General features: G+C 61.5%; 3 protein-coding genes across 4 annotated transcripts in view; all 3 read left to right on the forward strand.

Moving 5' to 3' along the window:
• The window catches only part of HPSE2 (heparanase 2 (inactive)), a 108,247-nt gene extending 94,032 nt beyond the window's left edge, over nt 1-14,215 (forward strand). For both annotated transcript variants that reach the window (XM_086752360.1, XM_086752361.1), the window contains 3 exons: nt 11,999-12,144; nt 13,138-13,284; nt 13,367-14,215. In XM_086752360.1, the coding sequence (XP_086608486.1) occupies nt 11,999-12,144; nt 13,138-13,284; nt 13,367-13,532 (459 nt within the window). In that variant the 3' untranslated portion in view covers nt 13,533-14,215. The remainder of the gene's footprint in view (nt 1-11,998; nt 12,145-13,137; nt 13,285-13,366) is intronic.
• A 134-nt stretch (nt 14,216-14,349) lies between these two features.
• On the forward strand, nt 14,350-19,238 carry HPS1 (HPS1 biogenesis of lysosomal organelles complex 3 subunit 1). The gene is made up of 18 exons (XM_086752082.1): nt 14,350-14,575; nt 14,662-14,799; nt 14,866-15,008; nt 15,224-15,332; nt 15,524-15,684; nt 15,767-15,869; nt 15,968-16,072; nt 16,164-16,233; nt 16,343-16,410; nt 17,018-17,185; nt 17,261-17,437; nt 17,509-17,576; nt 17,714-17,836; nt 17,939-18,004; nt 18,184-18,328; nt 18,426-18,539; nt 18,679-18,761; nt 19,027-19,238. The coding sequence occupies exons 1-18, from the start codon at nt 14,477-14,479 to the stop codon at nt 19,187-19,189; spliced, it is 2,103 nt and encodes a 700-aa protein (XP_086608208.1). The 5' UTR covers nt 14,350-14,476; the 3' UTR covers nt 19,190-19,238.
• A 1,137-nt stretch (nt 19,239-20,375) lies between these two features.
• PYROXD2 (pyridine nucleotide-disulphide oxidoreductase domain 2) lies at nt 20,376-24,992 on the forward strand. Its single transcript, XM_086752153.1, has 16 exons — nt 20,376-20,578; nt 20,919-20,938; nt 21,185-21,278; nt 21,358-21,431; nt 21,542-21,688; nt 21,809-21,962; nt 22,155-22,216; nt 22,331-22,428; nt 22,835-22,976; nt 23,068-23,202; nt 23,303-23,375; nt 23,485-23,641; nt 23,770-23,924; nt 24,066-24,172; nt 24,279-24,399; nt 24,607-24,992. The coding sequence occupies exons 1-16, from the start codon at nt 20,401-20,403 to the stop codon at nt 24,675-24,677; spliced, it is 1,788 nt and encodes a 595-aa protein (XP_086608279.1). The 5' UTR covers nt 20,376-20,400; the 3' UTR covers nt 24,678-24,992.
• Nucleotides 24,993-27,145: the final 2,153 nt, after the last annotated feature.

Here is a 27,145-nt window from a genome sequence, read left to right on the forward strand (position 1 = left end):
GAATTATATCTCTGTAGCTGAAACTTCATTGAGTGCCCAGGGTCAGTAGCAGGGGAGGGAGGCTGGTGCCACCAATGGGCCCCAGTGCGGACTGTGAAGTCGGAGTGAGGGAGGGATGTGGCAGGAGCACCATGCATGGCACGGGGCGGGGCAGCTGGATTGCTAGTGGTGAGTTGGGCCAGGGGAAGCCAGGCTGAAGCCTCAGCACCCAACTTCAGATCTCTAGAAACCGAGGTGAAGGGCATTCCCAGCTTCATAATGAGCAGCCCTCAGCGGTGCCCTGCAGCATCCCTTGCCCTTCAAAAATGCCTGAGCAGAGGGGAACTCCCAGCACACATGGTGCTGATAAAGAAACCATAAGAAAAACCCTGTTAGAAGTAGCAGGTTTCCTTTTCTGGGGCTGGGGGTAGTAAATATGCTGTGTGGAGAGCCTGGCAGAGTGGTTGGGTGCTCCACATCTCCCCTGGAAGGGATTTATGGGTCCATGACCCAGCAGACACTGTCGGCCAGCTGGGGATCCACGTTGGAGTGGTGCACAACCCTGCCGCTGCAAACCTGCCTTTAATGCTGTGCTGGGATCTCGGGAGGGAGCTGCAGAGGGGCAGAGGCTGAGGGAGCTGCATCTTGGTTGGTTCTACCTACTCAGCCGATGAAAATAGCATCCCCGCGAGAGCATGTCTGAGTGTCGGGGAAGGATATGGAAGGTGTCGGTGACACAAGGTCTACTCTAACCCCCTCCAGCATGGCCTGATGGGTGGCTCTGGAGAGCATGGTCCCCTGCCTGTGCTGCTCCATGTGTCTCCTGGAGCACCATGGGCTGCTCCCACATGCATCCCTCTGGCAAGCGCACCTGCCAGCTCTGGGGGCCCGGGCTGAGGGGAGCCTCGGGGGGCTTTGAACTTTGAGATGAATCTAAACCTGGGGCAAGCACTTGATGGATTTCTTCTGAAGAGCCAATTCTCCTGGCCAAGCCACATCCCTACCTCCTCCCCAGCGCCTCAGGGCCCCCCCAGATTGCTCCTGGCTAGACGGGTGCAGGCCAGCTCCTGCCTGCCAGGGACGTGGGGACAGCGGGTGGCCCATGGCCAGCTCTCCCTGCACAGCCGGGGCAGTGGGTGGCCCGTGGCCAGCTCTCCTGGCACAACTGGGGCAGCAGCCTCGGAGCGGCTGGAGATGGTGTGCAGTTAGGAACAGGATTAAAGACAGGGTAGGAGTTAGAGGAATAAACCCTGGGCTGTTAAAAGTAATGGAGGTCTTTAAAATGCATTTTGCTGTTGTTTTAAAGATAAGTCTCCCATTAAGTTAGATGCCACCCCCCTCATGGCTGTTTCCTTGCTCTCGCATGTGCTTCACCATTGATCCCATCGCTGCTCCTGCACAAACTCCAGTGGGTGCTTCGCCAACCCCTTTCCCCCCACTCCAGTGCTATACAAGAGCCATAGGCAGGTGCAAACACCAAAAAGCTCAGCAAGACCAGACCGTGACCTGCTCTCTGGAGCAGCGGCCACTCTTTTCCCGTGGGAGCTATCAGGGAGATGAAAGCCATTGGCTGTACCTGCGCGGGGCCGCGGCACTGTGAAATACAATCTGCTCATTAGCTGCCATGACAAAGAGGTTTCCGCACGACGGCTGGGCGTGAGGCAGCTGCCTGCTGAGAGAAGGGCCGCACGGCCACAGCATCAATTGCAGCTCCAGCTGGAGGCTCCTCTGGAAGCTGGGAGCCAGGGTTGGGCTCCCCAGACAAGCCTTGGCACCTCTTACCCTGCAACTGCTGATCTCTGCTTGTCAGATAAGAGGACAGCATATTTTGGGATGCTGAGCTGAAGTTGAGCTTTTTACAGCAGTGTCCCTAGGCACCGGGTCGATGCACGGTCCAGGGAGAGTTTCCTGCGCGGTTCAGGGACCGTGTAGTGATGAAAATGCAGCCCTCCATCCTTGTGCTGAAGAGCTTCCCATATAAAAACAAGTGATTTGTAGTCCATCACTGTACAAGCACTGCGCTGCTGCCACGCAAGCCCTCCTCCCTGTCCTTCAGCTTGGCCTCTCAGATGCTGCTGGTCTTGCTTATGTTAGTACTCTCTCTGTTAGGGCACGTTACAGCAGATGGCATAAGGAAGCTCATAAAATGTGGTGTGGGTGCCATGCTGGGGGATTGGGAAATGCAGATAACAGGGGTCACTTGGTGAGCACTGCTGTGGGAGTCAGCCTCTGAATCACCGTGTTTCTTTCTGCCTTTGCCCCGGGACTGCAGTGCTGGGGGGATTTGTTATGTACAGGGGAAGGAGCAGGCAAATCAGTGCACTGCTCTATGTATAGCAGGGTGACAGCCACTGTCGTGGGCCGTGCTGTGACCTAGCGAGGGGTGCCAGCACGTCGGGCGGGCAGAGAGCATGGCTGCTCTCTGGGCATGGGCGCTGGGCAGCAAACCGGGGCAGCCTGGTGGGGCTTGCTTTCTGTTTTCTGAGGGTTAGCCTTGGCTTGAAAATAAGCTTGTAAACTCTGGCCGTTTTGGTGAAAAATGCAAGAGCACCTAGGAATAGCTGCTTGCAGTCAGGGATGCAGTGAAACCTTGAAAGAGAAGGTTTAAGCGGGTCTATCCCCAGTTTTGCGCTGTGGTTGCTTGCCGGTGCAGTGCAGCCTGGCTCCCTGAAAATGGTCTCAGGTGGCAGGAGTGTGGCCAAGGGGCACTGCATCTTCATGGTGAAATTAGAGAGATGCTCACATCTCTGCTGGGCTTTCCGCACACAGCTGGCTCATGAGCTAAGCAGCGTCTTGTGGCTTCTAGGGCATCTTGCAAGGGGCACGGCCTTCACCCATGAAAGAAGCACCCGTCCTGGCTGCCAGAATTGCCTGTCCACCCTCTCCTCAAAGGTGGTGCCATCAAAGTCCCACGGAGGGATGGGTGCTGCAGCAGGGGAAAGTGAGGCCATCTCTCTGAGCTTCCTTCCAGGTGCAAATCTGAGGAAATGGGTTTGGACTAATGGGGAGAAAAGCAGGAGAAACTGGATGGCATGAGGTTCCCTGGCCTCGGCACAGATATGATGAGGCTGGGGAATAGAAATGCTCCAGCTGACCTTAATGCAACTGAGCTCAAGTGTTCTAATGCCTTGTTATTTTTAAGATAACTTTTTCATGTATGATTGGAACGCTTTTTCTTCCTGAGTGATTGGGGCAGCCAGCTGTATAATAGTCAGGGCTTGTGCTTGAGAAGCCCTTCAAGTCAAGCCTCTTGCAGATATGTCGGTCTGCCTGCCTGCACCTCAACCCATCTGTACACGTGTGTGGGAGTGAGGAGCGGAGGAAAGGAGGGCAGGAGCGGCACTGACATTCACACTTCACAGGGCAGCGCCTTTGGAAAGCTGTTCTGGCATTTAGTAGCTGTAGGCTCGTTTCAGGCACACAGTGTACATACTCCATCTCTCTTTCCTTAATAGCTCTCTGAAACAGTCCAGAGGGATGCTGTACATTTATTTCACTGGAGAGCCCCCCAGGTAGCCGTGAGCTTTCTCTTCAGGTTGTTATAGTGTGTTAAAGACCTTTCTGAATGCTCTTCCACATGGTACTCGCCCCTTTATCCATCCGTAGCGGTGATTTCTGCTTCCTTAAGGCAGTGCTGTAAGGTTGTACCTATGCATGAAAAAACTTGGGAAAAAAAGCACAAGCAACACAAACCCCATGGAAAAGCTAAAGCTGAAATCCAGACTTCCATTTTCTGATAACTGTGGCTCCTCTTGGACCTTCTCCTAAAGACTGCGGATGGCGAGAAACATAGTTCTCCTGGGTTATGTAGATGCTAAAACTTCCTTTCTGCGTAAGAGTTTCAGATGCAGCATGAGAAAGGCCCACAGAGATCACAGGGTGAAGCGACGGCAGGGCTGCCTGCTCAGCTGTGGTAGTAGAAGACAGTATGATATTGCCGGGGAATTGATGGCGTCCTTGAGAAAGCACCGCAGCAGTGCGGAGGTCTGTGCCCGACGGTGCCGTGGTCGGATGCTTGGATGCTGTGGGTGATTTTTTACCTCCTTTGCTTAGCCCAAAGGCACTGAGGAACTCCATGGGAAAGGTACTGTCTGTCCTGGAGGAGGGAGGACCCCGGGCTTGGATCAGGTCTGCCCTTAGTGATCTGTCCCCTTCCTAACCAAGCTTTCACAAAAGCCCTGTTATGGACAAGCTTGGTGCCAGTTTGCCACCATCGCCAGCATCCCTTGGAGTCCCTAGGGCAGAGCCATGGTGCGAGCCGTGCCCTTGGGCTGCACCTGGCGATTCGGTACCGACAGCGCCTGCCCCACTGTCCTGAGCACCTCCCCAGTGGGGCACAGGCTGGGCTCCTGGTCTCCAGGCCCCATCAGCGAGGTGTCGTGCTGGGTGCCAGGAGTGGGAGCAGGTCCCCCGGCCGTGCTCCTGCCTGCTGCACGTACGCGCTCCCTGGTGCACTCATTAGCTGAGCTGGCTTGGCCGGAGGTGTTGCTAATTGCAGCTGGAGGTCCCAGCTGACTCCCCAGTGCCTCTCCCACCCCTGCGCTGTGCAGGAGGGGGCCTTCCCCAGGCCAGGACTTTGGGGACTGGGTCCTCACCCACCTGCACCCATACCCACCCTGCCGTCCGCTCGGCTGGTGGCTGCCGTGCTGGGCAGTGTCCAGAGGCAAAGAGAAGACCTGGCGTCCACAGGGGGAAGCGTATGGAGAGCCCTTTCCCGCAAACACTTGCACTCCCACTGCCGAGCCCGGCCAGCTGGCTGCGGGGCCGGGGGAAATCAGCCCCGCTGCTGCGCCGGCCCATCTGCACGCCCAGCACTGAGTCACCGCGCGGCACACACGCAGCCAGCCGAGCTGCCAGGGGTAGGACCGCGGCTGCTGTTCCCCCCCGGCGGGGACCCTCGGCTTCGGGGTCACTGTTGGGGAGCGGGCGACGGGGTCGGGCTGCAGCATGCGATGGGCCATGCAAGCAGAGGCAGAGGCACAGTCCCAACCCTGGGAGTGACAAAGGGTGGGGAGAGGGAGAGGATCCAACAGAGCTCGCACACACATGGAAGCTGTTCCCGATGACCATAAATCTGCCATGCGGGCGTCTGGCACCTCCATCTGCCCCAGACAATGGAGCACTGGCTCTGGCGGGAGCGATGCCTGCAGATGGGGAAGGGGAGAGGTGAGGAGGGGCAGGAGCTGTCTGTACTTTGCTGTGGCTGTCGGGGGGAGGGATGAAATCCTGCGCAGTTCAGGTGTGCGTGGGGGAAAGGCTCTTCTGGGGATGTCAAGCTGGAGCATGGCCTGCTGAAGGGCAGAGTGGAAACAGTGCCCTGCCGAAATCTTCCAGCCAGCCCTGGCACGAGAGCCTGAAGCAGGTCTGAGCAGGGCATCCCCCCCGCTGCCTTGTCCTGTCAACCACAGTCCTACAATGTCCCAAGGACTGCAGCATCCTCCGCTCTCTGCACCCTTGCTGCATTCAGCCTTCCAGGAGCTCTAAGGCTGCTCTGAGGCTCGTTTTATCTGCCAACAAGCAGACAGATTTAAAGCACCTAAACTCTGCTTGCTGTCACAGTGGATTATGGGGCCTTTCCCTCTTAGCGCACCGTAAAAAGCATCTCTGAAGTGCGTGTGCTTGGACTCTCCAATGCATCAAAGCCATGCTGCGGCTAGCAGCTCTGGCACCCACCCGCCGGAGCTGCGGGACACATGCAGACCCAGAGCTGGGCTGCTCCTCCTGCACTGGGGGCTGGGGCAGGGACACATGTCGGGTGGAACTGGCAGCAGTGGTTGGTACTTGCAAAGATGGACACAGCCACTGCCCATGTCTCCCAGAGGCACTGTGCTAGTGACAGACCTGCCCACCTTGTTGACAGAGCCGTTCTGGGGCTGCGGAGGAGGTGGGACAGCAAGACCCTTCCCAGGGTGGGTTAGTGCTTGCTGGTAGAGCAGAGGGAAGTGGCATCATGGTGAGAAGCAGCAGAAGAACAGAAAACAGCAAAGAAATTGCATTTAGTTTCCAAGCCCTCTGATCCGGCAGCTCTGCTCCCTTCCTGCCGGCCTCCATCGCCTGGACCCTGTTAGGGAGAGGTGATGACAAAAGAGAGGTTTGGCTCTTCCTCCATCTGCTCAGCTCCCCAGGAAGGTGGAGGCCCCTGGCTGGGGCCAAGCTTGCGATGGGCAGCGGTAGGCAGGGACCACTTCCCGCACACCACTTTCCTGGTGCCCGGGCAGGCTGTCCCCTCGGTGCCACCGCTGCCTGGCAGTGACTCCTGGGGCTGCTCCTCCCACAGCAGGAATTTTGCCTTAATGTCAGCGTTTGGCCTTTCTCCAGGATGGAGAAAAAGAACAGAGGAGACAGAGACGGGGGAGAGGGGCTGAGCAAAGGGTGTAGTGGTTTGAAGGCTGGGGGAACATGATGCTCATTGGAGGCTTGGTGGGCTGTGCTGCTGGCACTGCTGGAGGAGACCCTGGGCTGTAGGGTAAGGGGCTCATGCTCAGCCCAAACACAGAGCTTGCGTTGCTGCTCGCAGCAGTGGGTGAGGATGCTGCTCTCCGAGCCTGTGGGTGCACGCACGGTTATTAGGTTATTTGGGATGGGAATCACTCTCCTGGCTGTCCCCACATGCTGCGCTTTGGGACTTATTGCAGAGCTGTTGCAAAATGTGGCCTGGTTTCCTTTCCCTAACCATAAGCAGATATTCGGCCCACAGGGCCGGAGAAGAGCCAGCCTGCCATAAGCCCCGTAAGCGCACAGGGTGCACAATGCGACCACAGCAGCAACTGTTCTGCCTAACAAAGCTGTTTCTGCCCCAGCTCACGTCTCATTGCCCTCCCTTGCTGTGCCTGCCTCCTCTCCACTCCCTCCTCAGCCAAAAGGCACTGGGGGGCAGGACTGACAGCCCCTTATGTCACACCTCAGCTGTTGGCTGCTTGCTGCCAGAGAAAGCTGCCCAGAAGATGCAAAGACGAAAGGCAATGCAGGGAAGAGTGGTGTGAGACGAGGTGTTCGCAGCCGTTAGAGCAGGAAGGAAGAGAATCAGCACAATGAAAGCAACGGACGTCCAGGCAGAGACATCACCAGCTTCAGGGAATGGCAGTAGGCACCTGCAGGGACTGAGTCCAAGCAAGAAAGGAACTGGGCAGCATAGGCTGATCCTTTGATAGGTGCAGGTGCCCAGACAAAAGCAAGGGTCTGTCCTCCCCAGCCAATGCTGCTGGCTCCCAGCAGCTGATTCATCTGAAGCCCCCTCTTTTGGGACTGGGAGAAGCTTTGTTCCCCACGTGCCTCTTCCGGGCCCTTCGTGCATTCACAGATCCTCTCCGCAGTGTCCTGTCACAGTGCTCAGGGTACACCCCTAAATTCCCCCAGAAAGACAGCAAATGTTGTAGGAGACCACTCACCCAAGTCCTCAGGTCTTCAGTTCCTCCATGCAAGGAGGGTGCACATGCAGAATGGTGAACAGCTCACGTCCCCAAGAACGGGTGCGTGTGAGTTCGTGAGGACAGCATCGCAGCCCGCTCCCAGAATTGATCACTTCAACATTAGCAAATGTTCCCTTTGGGGAGAGGCTCTGCCCCGCTCTGTTTGTTGCAGGACCTTGCACAGGATTTGGGTGAGAAAGTCTCAAACTCCCACAGTTCAAGAAGCATGTAAAACTCAGGGATAATGTTAAAAGCGGCATCAGTCCAGCCTTGCTGAAGGAATGACCAGCCGTGGCTTGAACAGGATGTAAGGACCTCCGCAGGGAGAAAGCTTTGGATGCTGAGGATCTCTTTAATCTAGTGGAAAAAGGAAGAACAAGAACCACTGGTTGGAAGCTGAAGCCAGACAAATTCAAGCTGAAAATAAGGAGTGGGATTGTTAACAGTGCGGATGTTTAACCGCTGGAACAGACTCCCTGGGAAGTGGCGGCTTCTCCGACCCGCCAAGCCCTCATAACCACAATCACTACTTTTCTGGAAAATGTTTCTGCCAAAAACGAGCCATCAGGCTCAACAGAGGGATAAAAGAGGGAAGCTCTCTGTCCCATGGTGTGCGGGAAGGCAGAGTAGCCAGCCCTTATATCCATATAGGTTGCTTGGACTGTGAAAAAATGAAGTTGCAGGTATGGAGCAATCTAGAAGAGGCTGTTGAAACTCAAATGTGCCTAAGGGAGGGAGGAAGAGCTTGGGCAGCTTCAGAATAGGGAAGAAGCAGGAGGGAGAGGAGGAGGGCAGGCAGCAGCCAGCTGATACTGCCGGTGACACGAGGACACCGAGGAGGAGGAGGCTGCGCACCGGAGGAGGCTGCGCACCGCGGGGCTGGCAGCCTGCTCATTTGAAGTTCGGCTGCCTTTGCCGCTTGCAGCCCCCAGGAGAGCAAAGGGCTACAGCTCTGTTCCTCTGTTTTTCTGGTTACAGCAACATCTTCTCACACGTGGTGAACATGGAGTTGAACAAACTCAAGCGGGCTGTAAAGCTGCTTTGGTGCCTCTAGGAGAGAGGGGATACGCTCCCACGCCTTTCCTAATGGCTCTGCGGACAGGAGGGTCTGGTTAATAGGTCTGTCTGAAGGTCGGTCTGATCAGCCTTGTTTCCAAAAGCTCTAAAAGCTCCTGCAATTAATTAAAAAGTGTAAAGAGATCAAGTGGGACCCTCTGGGCTTTCCTCGTCTAGTGGAAGGCTATTGGGTCTTCGCTGGCCCCGTGGTGCTTAGAAGACGTGGCTGGCCTGAGCTCTGCACATCAGCTCACTTGAGACAAGTGCCCTTCCTGCCCGTAAATCAGGGGTCCCAACGAGGAGACTCCCTGAGGCACAGGATGGCTCTGCCTTCAGGTGCACCTCGCCTGCAGCTCCACGGGCTGCAGTGGCAGCACTGCTTAACAGGTCTACAAAGTAATTAAAGCAAGAAAGCTCCCTCGACTCCTGGGGGATTAATAGCAGACCAGATTCTTGTCTGCTATTCCTCCTCTACCACTACAGCTGTATTGCTGGCTCAGCCCTCACAACGGGAGCCCTCCATGACTCCAAAATCCAAATCCTTTCTGCAGTTGCGCTGGTCGGAGCTGCACGTTGCCCTGGGGATCACCCAGGCTGCCTCCACCGGGATGCCCAACACTGCGCCGCAAGGCAGGCACTCATCCTGGCAAGGGGCGTATGGGTGCTGCCAGCCTGCACACGGGGATTACTGTATGGGAGGGGGTGCCAGATGCAGCCAAGGGTCTGGGGAGAGGTCACTGATCACTGGAAAAGCCACCCCAGTTGCATCTAAGCTGGGTTTCAAGAGCAACTGCTTCCCAAGCTGGTAACTGTTTGAACAGGAGCCAGCAGCCGCAGGTGCCCGGTTCACTTGTGCCAGTGACAGCAGCAGGTTTGTTTCCGTCATGCTAGGTGTGCGTGTAATTCATCATCCAAATACTCGGTGTCACCAACTCCTGGTAATTTATTGCAAGTAACATGATTTTGGCCCCTGCTGCAAGCAGGCTTGCGATGACGCGAAAAGCTGCAGCTGTCTGCAGTGCTTCCCTGCAGAAAGCTGGAGAGCTCGAGTGCCTCGAGGCCAGCGCTGAACGGCTCCTTTTCCAGCCCCAGGTCATTTTTCTGGCCCTCCTTTGAACTCTCTTTGGTATTTCCACATCCTTCTCCAAACGGAGACTTCAGAGCTAGCCTTGCCAGCAAAGCAAGGTAAAATCACTGCTCTCCCTTTGCCTCCTGCAGATGCTGGAAGGACAGGTTGGTCCCCATGCTGCCCTGGGGACATTGCCTGTGCCGAAAAACTTTACGCTTAGCAGTGGCCATCTTCCGCTTTGCAGAACAGCTCATCCTGCATCACTGCAAACTGCCTAACCCATCTCATGGCACCTACATTTTTTTTTCCTCAGAAAAGCTGTGTACCCTTAGCTGGATCAGAAGCTCACAAAACATGGGCTGACCGTCCCAGAGAGACAAGCATCTGTCCTTGAGCACAGCCCAGGAGATGCTGCACCCCCGCTGCCGCTGAACAGCACAGCTCTCTGCCTGTGAGCCGCCATGGCCGGAGCCGGGGGCTCAGCTCCTCCAGCTCCCCCGCCGCAGCAGGGGAAGGCTGGCACAGCCCCTGCAGCATGGTGCCAGTGGGATGTCCCCAGGGTGAGGGGCGGCACTGCCAGCCAGCAGGGACAGGGATGGTGGCACACACCATGGGGACGGCACACGTCTGCGGTATTGAGCTACCAGAGCTGTCTCTCCCTGGGAGATTCAGCCTCGTGGGCTGAGCCTCCTCAGGGTGCACCAGCCTCTCCCTTCACCCTCGTGTCGCCTCTGGGGCCGGGGTTTGCAGGGGAAGCAGTTACCAGGCTGGTGTGGCACAAAGCCCCATGGTTTTGGCTGGGGGCAGCAAGAGGAGAGCAAGAGGCGGCTTTTCCTTCAGCACTGTGGCGAAAGCTTACCCAGAAAGTGGGAAGCAGGTTTGGATTTCCCTTCGCCTTGCCAGGCCAGCCCAGTGCTGCTGGAACTGGTCAGCTTGTGCCGAGCTGGGCTGGAGAGAGGATGGGGACCAGCAGCCCGGATTCGTCAGTGGGCATTCACTTCAAGCCATTTACTGCTGCAGCATTGCTCTGTGTTTAATCTGCTGGCCTCTTCATCCAAAATTACCTTTAATCAGGGGCTGTGTGAGGGCTTCCTACCCACAGGATGGGTACCTGTTCCTGTATGAGGGATTTGTGCTTCCACTGCCCATCCTGCCCTGCAGCCTGGGGCCCTGGGGCCCCATTCTCCCCTTCCATGCCCCTCTAGGGTGGCAGACCCCTTCCTGGCACTACCCTGACCACAGAGAGCTTTCCTTGTATGTCCTCAGGCAGCGCGCAGAGCCACAGGGTGCTGGATTCATGCTCCTTTCCGTATCAGCAGCGGGTCCTCCTCGCTGCGTGGGTCAGATGCTGCCGGGCAGAACAGTCTCTAGAGCCAGTGTGACCATTGCTGCTGGGTGTTCGATGCTGCCAAGGGGTTGAGGGGATCATCCCAATTGCCCCAGGGCACATGGTCCCTCTGGGGCAGCCAGTCTGGGTTGCCCAGAGGGTGTTCATCCAGAATGCTTGTGTGTGCGAAGGTGCCCCAGCACCCAGATGGTGCCCTGCACACCCGCAGGCAGCACCCAGAGAAGCAGCATGAGAGGCTCCGTCCCCCCGGCATCACCCAGGGTGCCGGGAACAGCGGTGGGGCCAGAGCCCCATCCTGCAGAACGGCAGGCAAGCACCTCAGACGGCCCTTTCCCTTCCCACAACCCTGCTTCATTTATCGCACACCTCCCAGCTTCTGCAGCGGATGAGGGGGGGCCCAGCCAGCAGCGGCCTCCGTCACCGCGCAGCCTTGCCTCCCTCCTCGGGGCTTGGGGCCCATCCTGTGTGCCGAGCGAGGCCGTGCCCTGTGGGAAAAAGTAGTATGTGGTGACGTAATTAAAAGCTGCCTCATTAACGCATGTGTGCAGGGGCTGATCGTTTCCTACTTCTTGAGTGCTTGGCTGCCCCGCACTGTGCTCATGGGCACTTGGCTCCACGGAAGGCTTTAAAATGGGAGAAATACCTCTGGGTGACTGCTGGGTGACCCTCAGCAGTCACCAAAGCCAGTGTGCCATGAACAGAGCTGGGGAGTACGGGAGAGCTCTGGTGTGCTCCAGCCCCATGTACAGAATGGGGTGGAGGGTGACCTGCCCTCTCCAGAGCCACTACCGTCAGCTAGAGCTGGTGCACAGGTCCGCGGGAACGTGTGAGGGCATCCGTGCTGTTCCCCAGGCTCCATAGCCCAGCCAAAAGCTGAGCTCCTTTAGATCGTATCAGTGTCTCAGCATGGGCAGAGCAGTGTATTTGTCCCTTAATCTCTTTCCTGGAAGCAGCGATGCCATTTTGGCTGTGACTGCACAGAAAAGCTCACCCCAAGGCAGACATCTGGCACACAACGTTTTCACCCAACAGCCAAAACTCGGCTAGGCTGTAAGCGGGGAAGCCAGCCTCTCCTGCCAGCTCCCGCTTTAAGTCGGGGGGACCGTTGTGCTGCTGACTGTCCCCTCTGCCCACCAGGACTACTGGCTGTCCCTGCTCTACAAGCGCCTCATCGGTCCCAAGGTCCTGGCGATCCACGTGGCCGGTCTCCAGAGGAAACCCCGGCCTGGCAGAGTCATTCGCGACAAGCTCCGCATTTATGCCCACTGCACCAGCTACCACAAGTAAGTGGAGCCAGGGAGGCTGGGGGCTGCAGGGAGGGATAAGTGGGATCCCCAGGAGATGGAGACCAACCGGGGACGTGCTGGAGCAGGAGCCCAGGGTTTGGCTCCGGCAAGGCAGGTTGGCTTCCCAGGGGACACACTTGGGTGCTGCTCTGGCTGCTGTGGCGATGGAGGAAGCGCGCGGGAATGGCGATGCCTCCGATGAAAGTTGTGGCAAGCCTGCGCCTGGGAACGGGGCCGGCCGGGGCCAGTGGGGTGGCCAGCGGGCAGCCCTGGACACAGAGATCAAGGGAGTGGATTTCACATGAGGGGCCCCCCGGTCGGTCGGGTTACGCGCTGGGCCACGCTGCCGGGGAGCCTGTCCTGGTTATTGTTTCGCAGATAAGGGCTTTGAAAGCCCCCCAGTGAGCCAAGGGGGCGGCCACCTCCTCCACAGACACAAGTTGCTATTGTGGAGGAGGAGAGGCTGTTTCTTTACACAGTCCAGATGCTTTCAACATGCCTCCAGCTCGGTAGGAAACCTTGTCCAGTAACTGACAGGTGCAAAGTGTTTATAGCCTTTGTCTGGGGCTGCCTGATGAGGCAGGGACAGAGGATCAGTGTCTGGACCTGTCAGTTAGGTGCCCGGGGCGGCGGGGGCAGACGCCACTTGCGCACAGAGCTCCTCTTCGTTCTCAGCCTCCTCCTTGTGAGGCCCCGGGGGGAGCTGCCCTGGGACCACCACCTCCGCTCCAGGCACTGGCACACACCCCCTCGAGCCGTGCCACCCCTGCCCGAGAAGGGCAAGGAGAGATTAGGAAGGTGTCATCACGGAGCCAGGTTTTGTGATGGAGAGGTGGCATCTCCCTGTGGAGGGGCAGCTGGGATGGTGATGTCCCCTGCAGGTGGCTGCATGAGGCTGGTTCTTGCAGAGACCCCTAAACCCCTTCTTGGAGGTGATGATCCCACGGTGCATGCCAACGCACCCTTCAGCTCCCGCTCTCCCCTTTGCAGCCACAACTACGTCCGGGGATCCATCACCCTTTACATCATCAACCTGCATCGCTCCCGGAAGAAAATCAAGCTGGCGGGAACGTTGCGGGATAAGATTGTCCACCAGTACCTGCTGCAGCCCTACGGCAAGGAGGGGCTCCACTCCAAGTAAGTGCGGTGCTGGCAGCTGGGGCTGCCACCACCACCCCATCCTCGATGCCACTACCCTGACCCTCTCCTGGTCCCGCAGGTCGGTCCAGCTCAATGGGCAGCCGCTGGCCATGGTGGACGATGGGACCCTCCCTGAACTAAAGCCTCGTCCGCTGCGGGCTGGCCGTACTCTGGTCATCCCCCCGCTGACCATGAGCTTCTACGTGGTGAAGAACGTGAACGCGCTGGCCTGTCGGTACCGATAGCCCGTGGCCCACAACGGACCTGCCGGCCCCGCTTCTGCCTCCCACGCACTCCCCAGGACCCACTGCCTCCTCGACAGCCCGTGCAGCCTCGCAGCGGGCAGGCATGGGCGGGCACCGCGCCGTGCCCTCATCCTCGCACCCTCGACGGCCTCCAGCCCTGTGACTGCAGAGCTCCGTGGACAAATTTGCAGGGCCTCTCGCCATCCGTCCGCAAACTGCGAGAAGCACCCGGGGCTCCGATGCCCACCGTCTGCCGGGGAGGGCTGGGGGGCTGAGCCGGTACAGCCCGGGATGGGCACCCTCCTGGGTCCCGCTGCCCCTCAGGGTCATCCCTTCGGGTCCCCCTTTCCTCTGCACCTTCCCGGGCGGGGAGGGGCGCAGGCAACGCTACCGGTGCAGCAACCGCATGTAAGCAGCTCCCTCTGCTGCCGCCAGCCCGGCCGGGACCGGTGCGGGGATGCTGCGGGGGGGGGCGGGGCGGGAGAAGGGGCGCCGGGGCCCGCCCCGGGCTGGAAGTGTTGATAATTAAATTATATAGCCCGTAGCGGCGGGGCCGGCGGGCAACCCCGGTTCCCCCCCCGGTGCGGGGAGCGGCGGCCGGGCCGTGAGCGTGTCGCGGGCAGGAGCGGCCGGGACGCGCCGGGGCGCTAGCGGAGGTGTAATAAAGTGGGGCTGTCAACTGCGCCGGCCTCTTCTGTCCGCCGCGGGGCCGGGAGCGGGGCGTTACCGGGGCGGGACCGGAGAGCGGGAGCGGGGCAGCCCCGCTGCGAGGCCGCGCCGGGCCGCCGGGGGCGCTGCGCGCGTGGCTGCGCGCGTGGGCGCGCCGGTCACGCCGGTCACGCGCGGCGGAGCAGGAAGCGGCGCGGCGCGGTGCGGGGCGGGCGGAGCCGCGCGGTCCTGGTGCCCCTCCGCCGCCAGCGGTCCGGTCCGGTCCGATCCGGGCCATGCGGTGTGTCCTCATCGCCAGCACCGCGGCCGAGCTGCTCTTCTACTGGGCCGATGACACCTTCCTCCACCGGCTGCGAGCACCCCACGCCGGGCAGGTGGGGCGGGACGGGTGCGGGGTGAGGGGGGGAATGAGTAGGTGCACGGTCACGCGTGGGCGCTGACATGGGAGCGTGTGCCCCAGGGCCCGGCGCTGGAGGACAGCCTCAACACCCTCTTCGCCCCCCTCATCATCTCCTGCGCGGCACTGCTGGAGAAGCTGGCAGACACCTACACCTGCTTCGCCACCGAGTGCGGGCGGCACCTCCACGTCCTGCACATGGTAGGGCCGGTACCGGGGACCGGGGAGCCCCAGCCGGCCCCCGCCTGACCCCGCCGCCGGTTACAGTTCGGGGACTGCCTGTACATCGCGGTGAACGGCGACGGGACGGAGAGCGAGGACGACCTGCGCCGGACGCTCTTCGTGCTGCGGCGTTTGGTGGAGGCTCACTGTGGCCTCGTCACACTCGACTCCCACCTCATCCGAAAGGAGTGAGCGGGCACGGGCTGGCACGCTGGGGTGCCGGGGCAGCTGCCAGTCGGCACCTTCATGCAGTCCTGGGGATGTGGGAGTGGGTGTCTCTAAGCTGGGACCCCGCCTTGCAGTGGGACCCCCTGCCTGCTGGGTTGCAGCTGGTTTTTGGGGTGCCCATCCCACCCGGGGAGGTGATGGCCAGCTCTTGGCTCATGTTCCCTGGCCATTGCAGGTTGCGTCCAGCTGATTCGGAGCAGCGGGAGCGTGTCTGGAGCCTGCTGCGGGGCCTGCTGGAGACCTACAGCCATCTACGGGAGGAGGACCAGAGCTTTGCGGTGGAGGTACCCTGTCCCAGGGTGTCCCTCACTTTTGGGGCATCCCAGGGACATGAGGCTGCCTGGAGTCCTGGGATGCAGGGAAGGGCTCTGGGCTGGGGACTTTGGGGCAGCTCCCTGGAAGTATAGGGCAGCTCAGGGGCTGTGTGGCTGGGTCTGGGGGGGCTCAGCAGCCACCCCCACCATCTGGCCCCCAGGCCGTGGAGCGGCTGATCCACCCTCAGCTGTGTGAGCAGTGCATCGAGTTCCTGGAGCGGCAGGTGGTACAGTACATCAATGCCAGCCCTGAGCGTGGCGGGGATGAGGTGGGCCATGCCTTCCTCCTGGTGCACACCAAGCTGCTGGCCTTCTACTCCAGGTGCGCCTGGCCTCAGCCCTGCCACCCTCTCTGGGGCTGTCGCTCACACTCCCAGCTGACCCTTCCCTTCTCTGACCCACAGCCGCAATGCCAGCTCCATCCGCCCCGCTGACCTGCTCATCCTCATCCTCCTGGTGCAGGACCTGTACCCCAGCCAGAGCGCTGAGGAGGAACTCAGCCCCCAGGTGCTCCAGAGCAGGGCGTGGGGGGCAGTAGGTTGGGGTGCCCCTGCAGGGTGATGCCTTTGTGGCCAGGCTTTAATTTTTTCCCCTTTTTTTGGAAGCCTGCAGCAGGGAATGTGCTTCCCCAGGGACCCAAGAGAAGCGAGAGCATCCCCATGAGTGGCCCTGGCTCCCATGGAGCTGCAGAGAAGGACTCGGATGACCAGGTGAGTCCCTGGGATCAGGAGCTGCAGGGTGAGACGCTGACCAGTCTGCCGGCATCGCTCCCGTCACTGACCCAGCCGTTCTCACCGGCAGGACACAGACGATCCCTCTGTGGCTGAGGTCTACTACACGCCTGAGCCCTCGCCGGGCGGGCACAGCACGGGTGAGTGCCTGGCCGGGCAGCAGCCCTGTCCCGTGCCCCCCAGCCCTGCAGAGGCTCTGGGGCTGTGTGGGGGGCTGGTGAGGAGGGTGACCTGCCGTGCTCCCTGCAGGCAGCGAGAGCTGGTTGGAGGGTGCTGAGATGCTGAGCACTGCGGAGGCAGAGGCTGCAGAAGTCCAGGTGAGCAAGGGGTCCTGCAGCCCCCACCCCCCGGTGCCGCACCTCCTCAGCCTGCCCTGGCGCTCTTTGCGGTCTCCAATCCTCGTTGCTTGTCCCTTGCTGTGCTGCGGCTGTGTGTGCCCCATGCTGGGGCAGGGCTGGGGGTGTGCCCTGCATCCCCCGTGATATACGTAACTGTGGTAGCTCTGACCACCCTCTCTGAGGCGTTGCGTATGGTCTCCCTGTCCAGGGCTGTCAGTGCAGAGGGGCCGGGGCTGCCTCAGAGCAGTCTGCTGTCTCCCTCTGCTGCCTCTGGGCTTTCCGGGCTGCTTCCCTGGCGCAGGGACATTGCAGGGCCTCACACGCTCTGCAAGCAAGTACTAGCCTTGGTGTAAGGCGTTTGCAACCTGCGCAAAAAAAAAAAAAAAAAAGCAAGCGGCTTCCCCTCTACCTACTGCACTTTTGAGGTCCCTAGGCACTTCCCTCGCTGCTGATCTTTTGCTGCCTAGCCCCTCCAGCTCCCTTGGTTCAGTTGCAGCTTTCACTGTGTCATCCCTCCAGAGAGTCCTGGGTCGGTGCAGGCTGTCTTGTCCCTGCAGAGGGCTGAGCATCTCCCCTCTCTCCCCAGATGGCAGAGGACTTGCTCCAGACCTTGGGACCTCTGGTCCCTGAAGCTACAAACCCCAGAAGGATCTTCCTGGACGCTAACCTGCGGGAAGGTTACTGTCCCTTGCTGCCACACACCATGCACTGCCTCCCGCTCTGGCCGGGCATCTCACTTGTCCTCCTGACCAAGGTGAGCTGCCTCCACGTGAGGGGAAGTGATGCTGGGCTGGGTCCTGGCTGACCCCACCTCTCCTGTCCCTGGCAGGGCCCCACGACCCAGGTGGCTGTCACCTTGTACCAGCTGCTGGATGGTTTCTTGGTGCTGGAGAGGAAGCTGGAAGAGGGGCCAGAGGCGGGAGCCCCACGCTCCTACCCGTTCCTGGCTGAGCTGCGGCAGCGCATGGACAAATTTGTGAAGAAGCTGAGCGGGCAGGACATCCAGGTGGGAATGGTGGCACAAGGGCACTGTCCTGCTGTCCCTGTGGCCTGATGCTGAGCCCTATCTCTCTCTAGTTGCAGAACGCCTGGGTGGACTTCAAGAACAAGATATTTTCCCGGAGCGAGCCTGCGAGCTCCTTGGAGTAAGTGGGGAAAGTCTCTGGGGAAAGTCTAGGGCGGCAGTCAGGGACCTTTCTCAGCCCGGGGGACAGCATGGCTGGCCCTGTGGCCTTGGGGACCCAGGAACCAAACTCAGTGCCATCCATGTCTCCCGGCTCAGGCTGCTGCAGGCAGCGGCCAACGTGAAGCAGCAGCTCTGCTCCGTGTACCGCCAGCTCTTCCTGGCCTCTGCCAGCCACGGCCTGTCCCAGGGACTGCGGGACCGTGCCCAGAAGCTGATGAGGTGAGTGCATGGGGGTGGCCGGTGTACCTGGGGGGCTGCCCCACACCCAACCGTGCTGGGACTTTGGGGGTCCCGGCCTCTCACTGCACCTTTTCTTGGCAGGGAGAAGCTGCTGGACTGGCGGGACTTTCTGCTTGTGAAGAGCAGGCGCAATATCACCATGGTGTCATACCCAAGCCCAGCAAGGGGAGGTCCCTGGGGGGGTAGCAGAGGTGGGAGGGGGAGGACCCTATCCCCCCAGCACCAGGCTCAAGGGGAGGAGTGTGGTGGGCGAAGGCAGCTTCCCCCAGGCTCGGAGGCTGTCCTGGAAGGGACCAAAGTTGTTGGACACCCTTAACCCACCCCACGTACCTGGACGACTTTCCTGGCCTGGTGCACTTCATCTACGTGGACCGCACAGCCGGGCAGATGATGGCACCGTCACTCAGCGTGACAGAGAAGTCCAGCTCGGAGCTGGGCAAGGGCCCCCTGGCCACCTTCGTCAAGAGGAAGGTACAGCTCATGGGGCTGGGGGTTGGGTGGGGACCACAGGAGGGGGTGAAGGTTGGAGGGCTTTCTGCTCAAGTTTCAGGTGCTCCTTGTCCCCCAGGTCTGGTCCCTGATCGCGTTGGCCCGGCGCTACCTACAGAAGGGCTACACAACGCTCATGCTGCAGGATGGTGACTACTGCTGCTCCTACTTCCTCTGGTTTGAGAACGAGCTGGTACGTGGGGCCAGGAAGGGGCTGAACCCCTCTCCCACTGCACCTTCTGGGGGCAGGGAGCAGGGCTGTAGGCACAGCCAGCTCTGGCCCCTCGATGGTCCCTTCCCTGCTCCTGCCCTGTGCTGTCACCTCTCCCCAGGGCTATAAGCTGGAGGTGATGGAGGTGCCGGTTCTCTCCGATGATTCTGCTCCCATTGGGATGCTGGCAGGAGACTACTACAGGTGAGCAGCCCCCAGTGCTGCGGTTTGGCTCCAGGGCTCAGGGCTATGCTGGCACAGGGGTCCCCATGGGTGATGCTCTGCTCGCTGGCACATCACTGCGGGGTGGTACCAGTGCCACAGCGTCACCGGGGTTGCAGCAGCCCATCTCCCCAGCCTGGTGCCTGCTGGTGGATGGGTGCTCTGTCCTTGCCAGGGACTTACTAGGGGGAAGGTGGTTAGAAAGGGGGTGCCCTGCACCTGCAAGCCCCTGTCTTCTCCTTCCCAGGAAGCTGCTGCGTTACTACAGCAAGAACCATCAGGCAGAGGTGGTGAAGTGCTACGAGCTGCTGACCCTGCACCTGGGCATCATCCCCTCCGAGCTCGTGGTCCAGCAGGCCTGCGACTTGGCCCGACGCCTCTGGGAGCCTTCCCGCATCCCCCTGCTCTGAGCTGCCTCCATCCACCTTGGGGCCGGGATTAAAAGCGGACGTGTGGGTGCTCCCGGTGCCTGGGATGCTTTCTTGGTGTCTGTGCAATGTCGGATGTGCCTGCAGGCAGCCACGGGCAGCCTTCCCATCCTCCAGCGTGCCGGGACTCCCACTGCCCACCTCCCAACTCCACACGGGCTTTGCTGGCACCCGGCAGCCTCCAGGGACAGGTGGAGAGTGGGGCTGAGAGGTTGTTGGCAAATCACCACCTTGCTGAGAAGCACGTTTCCAAAGCAGGATTTATAGCCTTGGCTTGGCGTCACCACTGGGGTCTGGCTGGAGAACAAAACGGTGTAGCCAAACCTGAGTGGAGGAGTGGCCCGGGGTGTGTCCCCCTTCACCCTCACCCCCAAATGTGGGGCTCTCGGGGGCTTGGCAGGCTCTGGGGAGGTGCAGCCCATCCTGCACCCCCTTCCCTACACCCAGATACCAGTCAGCCACTGGGTTGAGCTCAGCTGTGCACAGGGGCTAAAGCCAAGGCAGCTCCTGTGTTTCCCGGGCTTATTTGGGCTCAGTGCACATGCAAACCCCTGTGGGCATGGCTGGGGATGGGGCCAGCCCCAGGAGACTCCGGTAGCCACTGCCCCTTGTCACTCTGTGCTGCTTCAGAACAGTGGTTCAGGGAGCACTGGACTGCAGCTGAGCCTTTGCCCCATCCTGCTGGCCAGGAATTTGCCCTGCCCAACAACAGCGCTGGGTTCAGGGCCAAGCTCACCCCCAAGCTCCCCCTTCTCCCGCTGCTCTCAGGGCTGCACTTGGGGCTTGCCTGCTCAGACTCCCCCTTGTCCCACGATACTTGTTGGCCCATCACCCCGGCCGTGTACGCCTGGGTCCTCCCTGGAGTGCAACAGGGTCTGGGGGGGCTCTGAGCACCAGGCAGGCTGAGCACCGGGCAGGATCTGACCCTGTTGCCTTCTTAGCACTGGGGCGGGTCTCCATGCTCCCCTGTAAATGCCTGGCAGAGTTGTGCTGGCATGAGCGCCTTGCTGCAGGCAGCACTTGGCAAGTGCCCTTGTCCTGCCCAGCCTCCCCACGAGCCCTGAGACGCAAGTATCCGGCCCTCCGCCAAGGCATCCCCTGCTCTGGCCCCCCTGTTCCCTCCCCGTGTCCGGAAGCCCTGGGAAAAGCTCTGTCGTGAAAGCAAAGTCCAGGCCACTGGGCGCGGAGCAGCCATGGCTGGGCACTGCGGGGCGATGGCAGCCAGGCTGTGGGCGAGGCTGGGCAGGGGCTGCCCTTCCCGCTGGCTGCGGGGCTGGCATCTGTCTCCGGCGCTGCCGGGAGCACGGCTGGCCCACCGTGGGGCTGCAGAGCGGCTGCAGCGGGAGTACGACGCAGTGGTGATCGGGGCAGGTAACGCGGGGCGAGGGAGCCAGTGCTGGGCTGTGGGGAGCTGTCAGGGACGCCCAGCTGCCCTCCTTCCAAGGCTGGGCAGGGACCGTGGTGGTGCTGGGCACGTTGCAGCCCCCCCAGCATGCTGCTTTTGCAGGGCACAGCTGGACATCTGTTTTGACCACTTCTGACCCCTCTCCCTGCACCATTAGGGCTGGAGCTATAGGGACAGGGGAGGATGCTTGCTGTCACCTGTACCCCCATGTTCAGAACCCCATTATTTGGGTAGTTGTGGCAGGGTGCTCTGTGCTACGGGTCCAGCCCACCGCCAGGCTCAACTCACCTCCCTCTCTCCTTGCAGGGCACAACGGACTGGTGGCAGTGAGTACCAAGAGCGGGGTGCCATCACCTCCATCACTGGGGGACAGTGGGGGACCAGGGAGGGTCTGTGCTGTGGGAAAGGGAGGGTACTGGTGGCAGGGCCCAAGGGACTGGAGGGTCCCACAGGGCTGTGGGGATCAGGGCCCTGCTTGGTGTGGGGATGACTGTGTGCAAGGGGGTACTTGAGGTGATGAGGACACATCCCACCCAGAGGGATGGGCAGCATGATGCTGTACTTCCCCCCAGGCTGCCTACCTGCAGCGGGCAGGGGTGCACACGGCCGTGCTGGAGAAACGTCACGTGCTGGGCGGTGCGGCTGTCACGGAGGAGATTGTCCCAGGTACCCCTGTGCACCCCATGTCCCCCTGCCCCTGGCCAACCCTGGATGCAGGCACCCTCAACCACCTCACATCTTCCAGGCTTCAAGTTCTCCCGGGCATCGTACCTGCTCAGCCTGCTGCGGCCGCAGATCTACGCCGAGCTGGAGCTGGAGGTACTGGCGCCCATCCCTCGCCAGGCTGCCAGCACCTCCCGGCACGCTGGCAAGGTGAGCCTGCTGCCAAGCCATCCCCATGGATGAGTCCTGCCATCCTTGTCTTGCAGCGACACGGTCTGAGGGTGCTCCTGCGGGACCCCTACTCCTTCACCCCATTGCTGGAGGACAGGAGCCCCCCCCGCTCCCTCTTGTTGGGACACGACATGGCCCAGACCCAGCAGCAGATCGCTCAGTTCTCCCAGAAGGATGCCCAGGTACCGTGGGGGCACAAGACAGTCCCCTGCCCAGTAAAGCAGCAGAGATGCTTCTAGGTGGGGTACCCATGGCACCCACCATGGTGCAGTCCTTCTTTAACCCCCTCTGTCCCCTTTCAGGCTTACCCTGAGTACGAGGCATTCATGGGGCGCTTGGTCTCGGCCCTCGATACGCTGCTGGATGCCCCCCCAGTGGACACAGCTGCCCTGGCGCAGGGGTCCCCGCTCCAGCGTCTCAGGGGCCTGCGAGCCCTGCAGCCCCTGCTGCGGGCAGGTACGGCTGGGATGCTGGGAAACCCCAATGGCAATGGGCGTTTGCCTGCAGCTGGAGTGGGCGATGCTCCTTGTCAGGGCACGGCTCCCCCAGAGCTGCAGCTGGGCTGGTGCCTGCCCCCAAACCCCGCCAGGTGCAGGCGCTTGGCCCCAGCACGGCTGTGCAGGTCTCACGCTGCCTCTGCACCCCCAGGGCTGGCGCTGGGGCGGCAGCTGCCCCGCTATTATGAGGTGCTCACAGCCCCCATCTCCAAGGTGAGTGCCGGCAGCAGCGGCACAGAGCCACCGGCCACCTCCCTGCCTGCCTGCGAGAGCGCTGTGGCAGCCCCCCCACCCCAAGCCTGGCATTCTCCTTTTCTCCTGGGCCAGATCCTGGATCAGTGGTTTGAGTCGGAGCCCCTGAAGGCAACTCTGGCTACTGACGCAGTGATTGGAGCCATGGCCAGCCCCCACACCCCTGGCAGTGGGTGAGGGTCCCTTCCCACCAGGGCTCATGGCTGCACCATCCCCCCCTGTGCCATCCTCTGTGCTGGCAGCTCCTTGGCTCTGCACCCCCAGCACCTCATGCCCTGCTCTGCTGCCTGCTCAGCCTTGCCAAGGCAGCTCAGGGGTTGGGGCTGGGCAAAGGGCTGCCCCCCCATCCCTGCCATATGGCTCTCCTGAGTGGTCCCCACTGCCCCTTTGCTGTTCTGACACCTCTGTCCCCAGGTCAGGTCGAATCCTGGCTGGTGGGTGCTCCCTGTAACTGATTTGGCATCCTATGAGCTGGCATAGTCCCATCTATGGGGGCTGTGGCACCATCCTCACGGTGCCTATGCAGGTGACAGACCCGTCCCCTCGGCCAGTGGCTAGCCTAGGGTCCTGCTGCCACAGGTACGTTCTGTTGCACCATGTGATGGGCGAGCTGGAGGGACGGCGAGGGGCCTGGGGCTACGTGGCCGGTGGGATGGGGGCCCTGTCCCAAGCCATCGCTCATGCAGCCACTGCCCAGGGAGCCCACATCTTTGCTGAGAAGGTACGGGGTGTTGGGGCGCAGTGAGCTGGCTGGCTGGCCCACAGGCAGCAGAGATGCTCTTGGTGAGGTCCTGTCCCCTCTGCCCACCCAGGCTGTGGGCCACGTGCTGCTGGGCAGGGATGGGCGGGCACAGGGCGTTGTGCTGCAGGATGGGACGGAGGTGAGGAGCAAACTAGTACTGTCCAACGCCTCACCCCAAATCACCTTCCTGGAGCTCACTCCCCAGGTATGGGGCACACGGGGCTGGCAGGGGCTTGGCATGGTGATGTCCCTGGCTGGGCTGCCCCACTCACCACTGTGCTCTGCCCCGGCATCTACCACCCCAGGAGCAGCTGCCGAACGATTTTGTCCAGCGGATCCAGCAGATCGACACACGCTCCCCTGTCACCAAGATCAACGGTAGGTACTGGCAGGGCCACCTCTGCCATCATCTCCACTGGAGGGACACTGGTACCAGGCTCAGTGAGAGGCTGCACCTCGTTCTCCTCATCCCCCATCCTGTGCCCAGTGGCGGTGGATCGGCTGCCCAGCTTCCTGGCTGCCCCCAACGCCCGCAACGGCCAGCCCCTGCCGCACCACCAGTGCTCCATCCATCTCAACTGTGAGGGCACCCACCTCCTGCACCAAGCCTTCACCGAGGCCACCCACGGGCACCCTTCCAGCAGGTAGGAGCCTGCACCAGCACACCTCAGTGCCCCGGGGAAGGGACAGGGCAGCCACGCTGAGTGGTGCTGGGGAAAGAGATCTGGCTGGGTACCCCTCTGCCTGCCCAGTTAGCATCCTTCTCCCCCAGGCCCATGATTGAGCTCTGCATCCCCTCAGCACTGGACCCGGGGCTGGCCCCACGGGGCTGCCATGTCGTGTCCCTCTTCACCCAGTACACCCCCTCTGCTCTGGCAGGCGGGCGGCCCTGGGATGAGCAGGCCAGAAATGCGTATGCGGACACAGGTGCGTACGCGGTCGTGGGTACGTGAGGCGTACGCAGACTCGGGTAACACCAGGAGCACTGGTCCCTGCCTGTGGGGAGCTGCTCAGGGGCTGGCCACCATGTTCCCCAAGCTGCCTACCGCTCCCTTCATCCCTCTCTAGTGTTTGACTGCATCGAATCCTATGCCCCGGGGTTCAAGGCATCTGTCATCGGCAGGGACATCCTGACACCGCCTGACCTGGAGAGGATTTTCGGGCTGCCCGGTGGGGTGGGTAAAGTGTGGGCTTGGCTCTGAGCATCGCTTCGGTGCCAGCAGTGGTGGGCACACAGCCCTGGGCTGGGCACAGCCAGCTCACGCAAAGCTCTGCTTGCAGAACATCTTCCACGGAGGGATGTCTCTGGACCAGCTGTACTTTGCTCGGCCAGCACCATCCTATTCAGGCTATCGGTCCCCAATTCCTGGCTTGTACCTGTGTGGAAGCGGAGCCCATCCTGGTGAGTAGGGCTGGGACCCTCCCGGGGGGCTGCAGGAGGAGAGCAGGGCACACGGAAGAGGTGCAAGGACAGCATGGGGTGGAGGGGTCTACTCCCTTCTTTGCCCTCGAATAGGCCAAGAAGTGGGGCAGGTCCACTGGGGCAGCCCTGGGCCCCATCTCCTGGAGCTGGAGCTGCCCGCTGCTCCCCATTTCTGCTCTCTTGCAGGAGGAGGAGTGATGGGAGCAGCAGGACGCAATGCTGCCCGGGTGGCCCTTGAGGACTTCAGGCGCCTGTGATGGCAGGGGTGACACTGACTTCACCTACACAGGGTTGTGGCTGCAGCAAGCCATGTTGTCCCTACGCAGAGCCCTGCTCGTCCCCAATGTGCTTCCTGGGCACCCTAGGACAGCAGCATCCCCTGAGAGTCGGGGGGCGCAGGCTGGCAGGTTCCTTTGTGCTCCAGCTGCCACTGTCATCTTGAATGCATGCCTGCTCCCAGCCCGCCACAGCCCAGCCTTGTCCGGGTGGCTCCTGGGCTCCGGATGGCACTCAGCCCCTGCCTGTACCCACAGAAATAAATCCTGTCCTGGGCTCTGCCTTGAGCACTCTCACTGGGGTTTTTCAGCTCTTTCTACAGCTGACGATGTGCTGGCGTGGGGGGCTGCCCTGTGCCATCTGCCCTGTGCCCGGCAATGCAGCCCATGGGGGAGCTCCCAGAAGGCACAGGTGTGTCCCAAAGCAGTGAATGGGACAACCAGCCCCTTACCCTCTCCTCCGCTCACTGATGCACTCAGGTGCACATAGGGCTATTTTGGCCTGGACCACCCCGAGGTGCCTAGAACAAGCAGGGAACCAGGGAGCTGCCTGAGCCCTGCTTTGCTCCCTGGAGCCCTCAAACTGTCTTCTGTCCCCTTGGTGGCTGTGTGTCCAGCAGCCACGTGCCCAGCAGCTCAGAAACTGCCAGACCCAGGATCAGCAGCTGCCCCCGTGTCCCGCACACCCCTCCGTTCCTGCCTGCACGTGTTCTGGCCCCATCCCTCCATCCCCAGGGCAGATACTCCGTGCAGCCCAGCAGCTCTGGCCAGCCACCCCTCAGCTGGCCGCAGGCCCGGCAGCCGCTCGCTGCCGATTACAGAGCTCACATCCTCTCCCTGCCCTCTTCCTCCGCTGGGACAATGCTCTCGATTCAGCTGCCCGCCTCGCCTCCCGCCGGACCCTAAATACAGTGCTGCCAGGCTGAGCTGTTGCACCTGAGCTGGCTGAATCAATATTGACCGGCCAGGAATAGTCCCGCAATCCTCTGAGAATAGCCCCGCATGCCTGCCCCGCTGCCCACAGCTTCCCGCGCACGGGGCTGCCCTGCTGAAGGGTATTTTTGGCTGCTGCCATTGCTGGCAGCCTGGGGCGGCGGGTGCTGGCACCCAGTAAGCCCCGAGGTCTGGGCTGGAGGCGGACGGCAGCGAGGGGGGGACAGCTCCAGCCTGCCAAGGTCACGTGGAGCAGCAGGACACGGTGTCCCCACTGCTGCAGGTTGAGGCTGGCAGGGCCCAGGTGTGGGAGAGCCCACTGGACGCCCCTGCCGCTGCCCCTAGGAGCAGAGGTAGAGCTGGGACTCAGCACCCGCCTGCCCTGCACCCCTGCCAGCATCCTTCTTAGGGGGGGTGTTGGGGCGGGGGGGATTCTTGGCCTCACACTTGAGTAGCTGAGCTCCAAAACGTCGAGACATGAGTGAGTCATGGGCTCTGCTGCTGGCCCCAGCCCTTCCCTTCCACAGGGCTTTCCACAGCCCCCACGCTGGGGCTGGCCAGGGACCCCCACAGCAGCAGAGGTTCCAGCGTGTGCGTGCCATAGGGCTGGGGAGGAGGGTACCCCGCGAGGGGGTCCCGGGGCTGGGTGCCCCTGTGCGCCCCGGAGGTAATGGACGTTCCCGCGGGACGTGGCGATGAGCTCACGGGCTATTCCCGGCCGTGTTGATCCTGGCTCCTCCCGGCAGGAACCAGCTGCTTCGAGTCCAAACAAACAGCCCGGTGGCCACCGGCACATTCCTGGCCGGCCCCTGCCCACGGCCGGGGCGCAGGGCTTCCTGTTTACCCTCGTCCCACGCCGTGGCACGGCGGGTTGGGTGGGCAGCGGGGTGCCCCGGGGACTGACGGCACCCCCAGCCAGAGGTTGCTCCCAGGTCAGACTGGGGGAGCATCCCGTGTCTCCAGGTCCCACGGAGGTGGGGCTGTACGTGAGGACCCCCGCAACCAGCCTGGCTCAGGGGTGGCCCAAGTGATGCCCCAGCCCCAGGAGGATCCCGCTGTGGGCTCCTGGTGCCACCCCACAGCCTCTCCCCATCTCTGTGCCCCCCAGTTCCTGGCCCCGTTGCAGCAGCCCCAAGCACCCCAAGCCTGCGTGCCCGCTTGAACTGCTACGTGGGGTGGGGAGGGACTAGAGGTGTCCTTTTGGGGTGTCCCTAACGCGGCAGTTTGTCACCCCCAGGAAAGCAATGCTCTGCCTGGCTGGGGGCCAGCCCCACGGTGTGGTGATGCTGGGGAGGGGGCATCCCTGACTGGAGGCACTGAGTTCATTCGCGGTCAGGGTCCAGGCTCACAGCAGGTAGGGGCTATCCCGGGGTGCTCAGACCCCCCCCAAACTGGGGGGAGGGTGGGACAGGGGGCAGATTTGCCCCGGGCTGGCAAAGCAGGGCCGGGGTTGGGGGGCGGGGGGCAGGGTGCAGGGCTGGGCTCCAGGCACGGTGCGGGGGGGCCGGGCTGGGCAG

Source organism: Chlamydotis macqueenii, chromosome 7, assembly GCF_036417535.1.
Source record: "Chlamydotis macqueenii isolate bChlMac1 chromosome 7, bChlMac1.mat, whole genome shotgun sequence".
Taxonomy (NCBI): domain Eukaryota; kingdom Metazoa; phylum Chordata; class Aves; order Otidiformes; family Otididae; genus Chlamydotis; species Chlamydotis macqueenii.

What these genes read in the sequence shown, in the direction of transcription:
- PYROXD2 (XM_086752153.1), top strand. Translation starts at nt 20,401, where the DNA reads ATGGCTGGGCACTGCGGGGCGATGGCAGCCAGGCTGTGGGCGAGGCTG. An exon ending in TCACAGCCCCCATCTCCAAG is followed by an intron (nt 22,217 to 22,330) that starts GTGAGTGCCGGC and finishes CTCCTGGGCCAG; the next exon opens with ATCCTGGATCAGTGGTTTGA. An exon ending in CACGGGCACCCTTCCAGCAG is followed by an intron (nt 23,642 to 23,769) that starts GTAGGAGCCTGC and finishes CTTCTCCCCCAG; the next exon opens with GCCCATGATTGAGCTCTGCA.
- HPS1 (XM_086752082.1), top strand. Translation starts at nt 14,477, where the DNA reads ATGCGGTGTGTCCTCATCGCCAGCACCGCGGCCGAGCTGCTCTTCTAC. An exon ending in AGAAGGACTCGGATGACCAG is followed by an intron (nt 16,073 to 16,163) that starts GTGAGTCCCTGG and finishes TCTCACCGGCAG; the next exon opens with GACACAGACGATCCCTCTGT. An exon ending in CTGGCAGGAGACTACTACAG is followed by an intron (nt 18,762 to 19,026) that starts GTGAGCAGCCCC and finishes TCTCCTTCCCAG; the next exon opens with GAAGCTGCTGCGTTACTACA.